The sequence below is a fragment of the Arachis stenosperma genome, chromosome 4 (genome assembly GCF_014773155.1).
Source record: "Arachis stenosperma cultivar V10309 chromosome 4, arast.V10309.gnm1.PFL2, whole genome shotgun sequence".
Classification (NCBI taxonomy): Eukaryota; Viridiplantae; Streptophyta; class Magnoliopsida; order Fabales; family Fabaceae; genus Arachis; species Arachis stenosperma.
The window spans coordinates 141,821,031-141,831,227 of NC_080380.1; the positions used below are offsets into that span (position 1 = coordinate 141,821,031).

General features: G+C 32.4%; 1 protein-coding gene across 1 annotated transcript; it reads left to right on the forward strand.

Moving 5' to 3' along the window:
* The first annotated feature begins 1,218 nt into the window (after positions 1-1,218).
* On the forward strand, positions 1,219-1,923 carry LOC130975746 (uncharacterized). The gene has a single exon (XM_057900487.1). The coding sequence runs from the start codon at positions 1,219-1,221 to the stop codon at positions 1,921-1,923; it is 705 nt and encodes a 234-aa protein (XP_057756470.1).
* Positions 1,924-10,197: the final 8,274 nt, after the last annotated feature.

Below are 10,197 nucleotides of genomic sequence, written 5' to 3' on the forward strand. Positions count from 1 at the left end.
TAAAAATATATCACAATAAATACTTATATATTTGATATTTGCTTGTTGAGAATCGGAACTTGTTAATTTTTTTCTATAACATTTAAAATATATAATTAATACATTTAATTAATTATATCTTAATCAAATATTTATCATCATTAAAATTGTCAAATATTTTCTGAACTCAACCGTATATTATTCTTTCACTTTTTATCCATCACGAATAGCAAAGGTGGAAGGTATACATGAAAAGTGTACATATAAATGATACATACAATATTACTCGAATGTATTTATCAACCTATTATTTTTGTTTTAACAAAATTTGACAAGCTTTGATATATATTCACGTAAGATATATAATTATTTATATATTTTTATTTAATAATTTAAATTTTTTGAGATAAATAATTTTTAAGTAATTATAATTTTTTTATGATTAAATGTATAAAACTTAATTTTTATAAATCTTAAAAAAAAGTTAGTATAATATAATACAAATAAAAAGAGAAAAAGTATTTATACAAAATTCATTCAAAAAATTTTAGAAATTAAAATATAAAATATATACTTAAAATTTTGGTATATAAGTTTTTTTGGGAATAAATAGTACGACTACAATTCAATCAATTATGTGTCAAATAATTTGTTATTGTTATTATATTAAAATATTAATATAATAAAGATCTTGATTAAATTTAGAGATTTATCATTGTGATAGTGATCATAATATTGTGAGATAAATATTTTATAATTTAATCTAAATTATTCTTGGTCTTATGATTATTAAAAATAATATTATAACCCAAAAAGATCTATATATATATATATATATATATATATATAGGGCAAAAAAACCATAATAAGCCAAACCTCACTGGAAATTACAGATATCAGCCAAACTGAAAGTGGTTTCAGGAATCAGCCAAAGCATATATTAATATAAATCGAACCAGAGTGGTTCGAACTGCATAAGCAAGAATTCGAACCAAGGCTGTTCGAATTACTAGTAGAGAGAAGTTAATAAATCGAACCAATATGGCTCGAACTTGAAAAGCAAATAAATCAAACCAAGTCAGTTCGAATTATAGAGAGAGACGCTGGTTAAAGTAATTCGAACCAGGATGGTTCGAATTACACAAAGACTAGTTCGAACTAGGGTGGTTCGAATTAGTGGGAGACGGAGATGTATATATATGGTTGTAAATGTGAGTTGCTCTCATTAGAGGGTGTATGATGGCTAGTGAGGATAGTTTTGTTGTTTTGGTTCACCACAGAGGAACCATTAAGAGAAAAAGTCGTTCCGGTGTGAAGTTCACAGATAAGGATCCTCTCTATATTGTCATGACTCCTGCGACGAGCTATGATGACCTTGTTAGATCTGTACTGATGAAACTTGGTCTGGAAGGTGCGAAGCGGGTTAAGAAGTTTTTCTATCACATTCCAATCACGGTCCTCCAGGATACCGTGAAGTATGATTGTTTCATGATTGGTAGTGACGAGGACTTGCAAGTCATGTTTCTTTGTCGGCGGCAGTTTCCCGAGGTGAGGACACCAGAATTGTTGGTAAAGCTGGTTGATGTGGTATCCAGCTCAGGGGGTTCGAACCGGAATACCACCAATTTAGCCACGGCAGCCGGTTCTAGTTCTAGGCCTGCCGTTGGTTCTTCCTCTGTCCATGTGTATGAGCCAGTGGTCGAAGCTGTTGCCTCCCCGTCTTTTGCTGTGGATCTCAATGGCAGCGTAGGCGACGAGGTAGGTTCAAGGGAGAATCTGCCGAATCCTTTACTGGGCGTTGCACCGCTTGGCGTTGGAGACGGATTGTTGGGTGATGCAGAGGAGGATGACGTCGAGCCGGATATGATTGACGACGACAGTGGCGATGATATTGGAGCGAGTGAGCTTGCATTGGCAGTAGGTGGTTCTAGCTCTGGCACATAGTAGTATCCACCACATTTTTCCTCCTTGGACTTGGATGCCATGATGCAGGAGGGAGTTTCTGGGCACTCTGTTGGATTCGGAGCTAGAGATGTGGAAGGGACTGCTGGTCTGACAGAGTTCCACGTCGGTCAGCAATTTCAGGATAAAGATCATGCCCTATTAAGTGTGAAGACATACAGCATCCGGCGAAGGGTACAGTACAAGGTAGTCGAGTCTGATTATCGCAGATATGTGGGCAAGTGTTCTGAGTTTGGGAATGGGTGCACATGGTTGATTCGACTGAGTCTCCGGCAGCGCTAGGGCATTTGGGAGGTCAAACGATACAATGGAACTCACACTTGTCTTGCCACCTCCATCTCGAGTGACCACAGGAGTTTGGATTACCATGTGATATCGGCGTTCATTATGCCAATGGTTAGGGCAGATGCATCCGTCAGCATCAAGGTGCTACTGAATGCCACGGCAGCACACTTTGGGTTTAGGCCGACTTACAGGAGGGTCTAGATGGTGAAGCAGAAGGCTGTTGCCCTCATCTACGGTGACTGGGATGAGTCATATAACGAGCTGCCCAGGTGGGTGTTGGGAGTCCGGTTGACGATGCCTGGTACTGTTGCAGTCCTAAGGACTAGCCCCGTTCGAGTTGGAGGACAGGTAGACGAGTCTCAAGCTTATTTTCACAGACTTTTCTGGACGTTTCCACCGTGCATCGAGGCATTCCGTCATTGCAAGCCGCTAATCAGCATCGACGGCACCCATCTGTATGGCAAGTACGGGGGAACGTTGCTCATCGCAATTGCACAGGACGGAAACTCCAACATTCTACCTGTTGCATTCGCACTAGTAGAGGGTGAGAATGCTGAGTCTTGGGCATTCTTTCTCTCCCACCTTCGTCAGCACGTGACACCGCAACCGGGTCTGCTGGTTATATCGGACAGGCATAACGGCATCAAGGCTGCGCTTGAGGCTCCTGACGGAGGTTGGTTACCTCCATCTGCATACCGTGCATTCTGCATTCGACACGTAGCTGCTAACTTTGCCCTTACCTTCAAGGGCAAAGACGCACGGAGGCTTCTTGTGAATGCGGCGTATGCCAAGACCGAGGTTGAGTTTGATTACTGGTTTGTTATTCTGCGGTCTGAAGACCCGGCGATGTGTGAGTGGGCGAACCATAGTATTTGTTGAATATCCCTTGGCTTATTGCTGAAACGATTTTCGTTTTGGCTTATTTACGTAGCTTGATTCTGGCATTGGCTTATTATAGTATTTTGCCCATATATATATAATGGTCTTCATTTGATGAAATTAATAGATCTAATTTATTAAATTATGTATATAGTGGTGCATATAGAGATATGACCACTGAACTGACTCACTTTGAGAATTTCTAATGGTTATAATTACCGCATATTTGTCAATAGGATATTCTCAAGATGAACATAGTAATAGAATTTCTTTTACTTGCAATTATCATAGTAATTAATAATGTATTTATTATACTTTGATTGCGGACACTTAATATCTTAGTATGCTAGTTGAATGGACATTGGGTATGATTTAAATACTTGTAGAATTAATTATTAATCAATAAAGAATCCGTTAACTCTTATTAAAGAGTTTGAACTCTATGACTATAATGACTGAGATGAATAAAACCTTGGCCAAGAAGATTGAATGAATGAAAAAAAAAATTTTTTAAGTCATTCACAATTCATTATAATAATGGGAATAAGTTAGAATTTGACAATTAAACCATACTCTAATGCTATGTTTGTTTGAAGGAAAAATGGAAGGAAAGAAAACGGGGGAAAGAAAATGGGATAAATATTATTATTATTTTCATTGTTTGGTTGAGAAGAGAAATGGGAGAGAAAGAAAAAGGGATGGAAAAAAATTAGTAGCTCACCAATTTTTTTTCTCTCCAATATTGGAAAGAAAATAGAGAGAAAACTAATTCTCTTTCTACTTCCAATATTACCCCTTTATTTTTTTAATATCTTTTATAATATAAAGGTAAAATTGTCTTTATATAACATTTCTTTCCTTCTTTTTTTCTTTCCATCTAAACACATCTAAGAAAAATAAAAATCCATTTAATTTCTTTTTTTCCTTTCTATTTTCTTTCTCTCTATTTCTTTTCTTCCAACCAAACATAGCCTAAGGGTTAACCAAGAGTTAAAAAGATAGAAGAAATTATACTTTGTTCTTCTCAAGTTCTTAGTAAAAATATATTACTTCATACTATTGGGTCATTGAGGAGTGTTGCTAGACACCAACCTTGATTAGTAAATTTAATATGACTAATTTACTACCCGCTTAGTATTGAATCTATGGGGTCACACACTAATGAGTGTTCTGATCTTTGTTATAGAATTATTTAATTATTATTTTAATTTGATCAAAAAAATAATTATATTAATTTAAATGAAATATTATTGTATCCTTTGCTAGTACTAAGAATATAATAATAATATGATAATTGAGAATATTAAATAAGATTTGAGAATAATTAGTTATTCTATTTTTAAATTTGAATTCTAAATTTGGATGAAATCCTAATTAATTCTATTTTAAATTGAGTTATGATATGATTCATAAATTTGAAAGATTTAAGTTTATTTAAAATAATAAGATATTATTTTGAATTTGAATTATTCAAAATCAGTATCAAATCTCATACTATATATGTGTATGCCGAGAGTAGAGGAAAGAGATGGAATGAAAACATACAAATATTTTGTTCTTTTACCTCTACACACATAAACGTATGTATGTGAGCTTAATTTTTGAAGAAGAAATTTATGGGTGCAAAGATACAAGAGATTTTTCAATTTAGATAAGATGTCCATTGGTCAAGGAGTTGACAACAAAAATTGGTCTCAGTGTGAATACGCATAACTAGAGTCTTCGTATAATCGAAGAATAAAATTTTTACTAAAGCATTCAAAAGTATTTAGATTTAATTTATATATCATTTCTAAAATAAAATTTAAGTATAAAATAGATCTTTATAATTATTTTTTTTTCTTTCGCTGCGTGTTATAAATACATAATAATCCTTCAAGTTTTATCATAATTTTCTTTAAGCACTCGATAATAATCATTCTAATAAATAAAAATTGTTATGATATTTTTTTTTAAATTTAAACTAATAAAAAAATCATATGAATGGTTTACCGAACAATTGAGAGCAGGAGATAACATATTTTCTTTTGGTTTTGCATAAAGAATATAAAATGAGAGATAATATTTTATTAAATAATTAAAAAAAATAAAAAAATCTATTTTTTTAAGAATTTTTTTAATTTATTTAATTTTTGTATAAATTTTTTTTTATTTATCTTATACTATTTTTTTTAACAATCTTGTCACAGTCGCGTTTCAGCGCTATTTCTCTTTCAATCTCTTCAATTTTCTTTGGTTGTCTCTGCCATCGCTACTTAGGTGCTGCCATTGCTGCATAATTTTGTGTAATCATCGCCGTTATTATCAATTCAAGTAATAAGGTTTGACATCCTTTTCTCAAACTCAATTAATTTACAAAAAAAATTCATATCATTGGTAATTCTGGATATATCCCTAAACCCTTCATTTTTGCTATCCCTAAATCCTTTTCTTCGTCGTTTCTGTTATAGTTATTCATTATTAATTACGCCAATTTTTTTTTTTTCATATTAGGAAAATGTCTACCAATATTGAAGCTATATCTAGTGTTAATGAGTACGATAGAACTGAACCCCCTATTGAACAATTATTTACCGATAGTGATGAAGAATATGATGTTAATAAGGATCAATGCGTAGAGAGTTATTTGGATGATGAGGAGTGGAATGAGGATGACTACACTTCAGAGGAAGAAAGTGAAGTAGAAGTTAACATAGAGAATGAAGGTGAGATAATGAAAAGATTTGATGTTGAAGATAATGAAAAAATTAGTCTAGAAAAGTTTATGATATTTGTTGACGTACATGAGTTCAGGAGTGTATTGAGAGATTACATAATTTAAGAGAATTTTGATATAATAAGAGTGAAAAATGAGAAAGCAAGAGTGACTGCCATTTGTGCTTCTAAAGGTTGTCCTTGGAGGATTCATGCTTCTCCTTCTCCAGAAGGTATGGGTTTTTATGATCAAGAGTTATGAGTCCAGACATACTTGTATTAAAAAATCTGAGAAGAGAAATGCTAATTCTACATGGATATTGTATTAGTAAAAATATAATTTAATCAATAAAAAAATAATTTATTAAAGGATATTTTAGTAAGCAAAATTTAATGACAAAAAAATAAAATTTTTTACTAAAGGATATTTTTGTAAAAATAATTTTGTTTTTCAAAAAAAAAAAATAAATAAAGTTAACATTAGTTAACACAAAATTTAAAATGGATTAAAGAGGAGTTTTTTTAAAAATTATAGGGAAGAGGAATGTATATTTTATAAATAGAGGAAAAGGAAGTGTCATTTTAACATCTCTCAAAGGAGGGAAATGGCATTTTCTCATAAAATAAATAAGATAAACATGTAACGATGATAGGACATATAGGATAGTTCAATGTCAAATTATCAAACTAACGAAAAAGGATTATTGTCAAACGCAAGAATTCTAATTAGAATTGTTCTGTAACAAGATCTGATAATCTGATTTGACTATTATTCGTTTTATTATAATTGATGTGTTGTTGCAAGTGGCAGATAGGGTAATACATATGCCATATGATATATGAATAATGTATGAAAAATAACAACACAATTAATTTTTAATATTCATAATTATATATATATATATAAATTTATATATTTATTTTACTAATAATTAAGAAATATAAAATAAAAAATATTAAATATTAATCACGTAAAAATCACGTAATTATGATTCTAATGACGACGGAGGCTTAGCTTCTTTTAACTTATTATGTCACTAATTTTAAATTTTATCATGTAATATTATATCCAAAACTCGTGAAAAAGTAAACGCAACGTAACAAAGTCTCTTAGTCTTATAAATATAATTATTTATATATTTATTTTTATTAGTTTAAAATTTGACAATAAATAATTTCAAAATTTTTATAAAAAAAAACTAAAATATACTTCTTATTCAAAAGAAACTTTTTTAACATAAAACAACTTAAAAAAAATAAAAAGAGTTATCAACACAAAAAAAATTCAACATAATTTGTCATTATTCGTGGTTGTTCTTTGAAATATAGGATTTTTTTAAATAAATAAAAAATATTTTGCTTATTAAAATAAATAATTTATAAAATAATTATAAAAATACATTGTATCTCTTATCTCGTTTACAGGTATAACACGTGTATATCTTGTAACTCTTAGTATTTTTCACACACATTTTATATCTTCTTCTCCTCTTCCGTTTTTTTTCCAAAAAATAGGCAAAAATGTTCAATAGTAGCGGATATGTACTTGTCATATGTATCCCAATTATCGTATGAGAAACAGTGATAATAGGGTGATATTTGAATGTGATAATCCGTTACTGTTGTGCACTTGACGAGTAAATTTCTTGTCCGAATTAAAGAGTATGATATTGAGTAATCTTGGTGGTTTAGGGAGAAAAGAGATCGGAAGAGTCGAGTATAGGTTGCTAGCATTGTTGGGAAATTGAATTTGTTGGTTTCGTCTGTTTCGACTTCATGGCGACGAGCATGTGCGCCTCACGTTTCACATTCATGAGAGAATCAAGGCGAAACAAGTGATGGAGCTTTTCGCGGAGGTTGGTGATGTTGGTGACGGTGAATCCGTCCACTCGACCTTTGTGCATAATGACCCACCTCTCGCATCACTACCTATTCATGTTGCTAGTCCAATGGAAGACATGGACGGGGATGATGAAGACTCCGACGATGAGTATGTTACGGATAGTAATGATATTGGTTCTTCTGAAGATGATAATTATGAGGAGTTTGTATAAAAAATGCCGGCCAATGCAGCAGTCTGCTATGTTTTGCCTGCCCCACTCGATTCTGGCGCAATCAGATGTACCAAGTCACTATCACATACATTGGATTTGGACGCGATGCAAGAGAAAATTTCAAGTCCGCCAAGAAAAAGCGATACCTCATAAACACTGCTTATAGTCCAAGCAAGGCTAGGTATGAGTGGTACATAAATGCCTTAGGTTTGTCGCGAGAGATGACGGATTGGACTGGTAGGTTCAACAAAAAAATATAGCTACAACATTGCGATAACAGTCGCCGATTTAGTCACATGACAACGAATCTCTCAGAGTGCATCAATGCAATGCTTAAGGGTACACAGTACTTGCCGATTTCTGTCATCGTGCGATGCACTTACGAGAGGCTGCAGCAGTTGTTTGTCACAAAAGGCACGGAGACACAGATACAACTGACGGTTGGAAATCATTTCTCCCAATGGCTGATGGCTGCCATTGAAAATAACAGAGAGGACATCTCAAAGATGCGTGTTACTCACTATGACAAACGGGCTTCAGTGTTTGTTGTTGAGGAGTTAGAGCCTTTCAAGGATTGGTCTCAAGGTTCGTTTCGTGTTCGGCTCACAGCGAAGATGTGTGACTGTAGCCTTTTCCAATATCTCTATTTTTCATTCCGTCATACGCTTGCCGTAGGGGCGGAGCTAGGATAAAATTTAAGGAGGGGCCAAAATTTAATTTTTTTAATATAAAGAGACTAAAATTAAAATTTTAAGGGAGCTAAACCAAAATTTACACATAACTTATAAGAAAAAGATGAAATTTAGGGGGGGCTACTGCCCCTTCATGTATGAGTGGCTCCACCCCTGGCTTGCCACTTGTGCCACCACAAGCATCGAGTGGGCTCCATATATTCTGGTGTACATGCAGAAAGCTGTGTTCAAAGTATATGAGATGGAGCTTTTATCAATACCAGATGAGGCGTTTTGGCCGGAGTAGTATGGGACACGGCTTCATCCTAACCCACTCATGCGCAAGAAGGCTACTGGAAGACATGTGTCCACTAAGTTTCGAAATGATATAGATGAAGGCGAGCGTCAGGAAAAGAGGTGTAGTCTGTGCATTATTTTCAACTTTAATGGTATCTCCAAGATCCATTGAATGAAGATGAATTTCGCCATCTAATATCCATGATAATTAGTTGTTTCTAGATATATCAAGAGAATTAAATTCAAGATGAGTGAGTTTTGACATAATAAAAATTTATTATTTGAGTCTTTCTAAATTTTTATCAAAGTCTCATGCTAATAACGTCTTGTAAAATAAATAAATAAGAAAGAAAAAATAAATATAAAATAAAAAAGTATAAATAGAAAACTCTAGTATTAATATTTACCAATATTATTATCTTAATATAATAGATATGATTTATATATATTCACTAATATTATATTTGAATTTGTCTTGAAACTTTAATATTGAAAAAGTTGGTCGCCCAAGTCATAAATGGAGATCCATGTATCTTTTCTATCATAACAAATATATCCCTTTTGTCATTTATTAGTTAATTTAAAAAAAAATATATCATCACTCATTATTTTTCTATATCAAATTTATAATTAATATTTTAAAGAAATTTTATTTTTAAATAATTCTTGAATAATTGTTGATGATAATGATGAACTTGTGTTAGATGTAAAACGGTTATGTTTTCTCTCTAACGGGTTAAACTTTTAGAATAAATAATTTTACAGACTAAATCTTCAAACTCTCAAAGTGGTTCCTGAGATTGACGCTGTGCACTAAAATTGTCTCTGAGATTTCAATTACATCAATAACGTCCCTGAGATTAAAAAAATTGCACCATATTAGTCCCTAGCCTATTTTTCGTTAACAACGCGCTGACGTGGCTTGATGTCGTGGACCTTTGGTGACACATGTCACCTCATGGTTTGGCCACGTAACGATATGATAATGTGTCAGTCAGGAACACGTGGCATGCTGACGTAGATGGTTATGCCACGTGTCACAATGTTATTTGTTCACGTGTCATCTACTGTCATCATTACATATGCACCAAATATGTCTTTTACTTTGCATCAAATGACTCATTTTAATCGCTGAAATTGAATGTCGTGCACCAAATTAGTTCGTTCCTCAGGTTTTTCTCATTTTTTTTGTAAATTTAAAATTCTCAATATTTTTTAACATACTAATTTTAATTTTATCTTTCACAAGTTATTTAAATACAAGTGCTTTTATAAAATATTTTTAATTTTAATTTTATTAAAAGAATTATATGAAATATTGATATTGATTTAGTAAAGAGTGTAAGATAAGTATAATAATATTTTTTAATACAAAT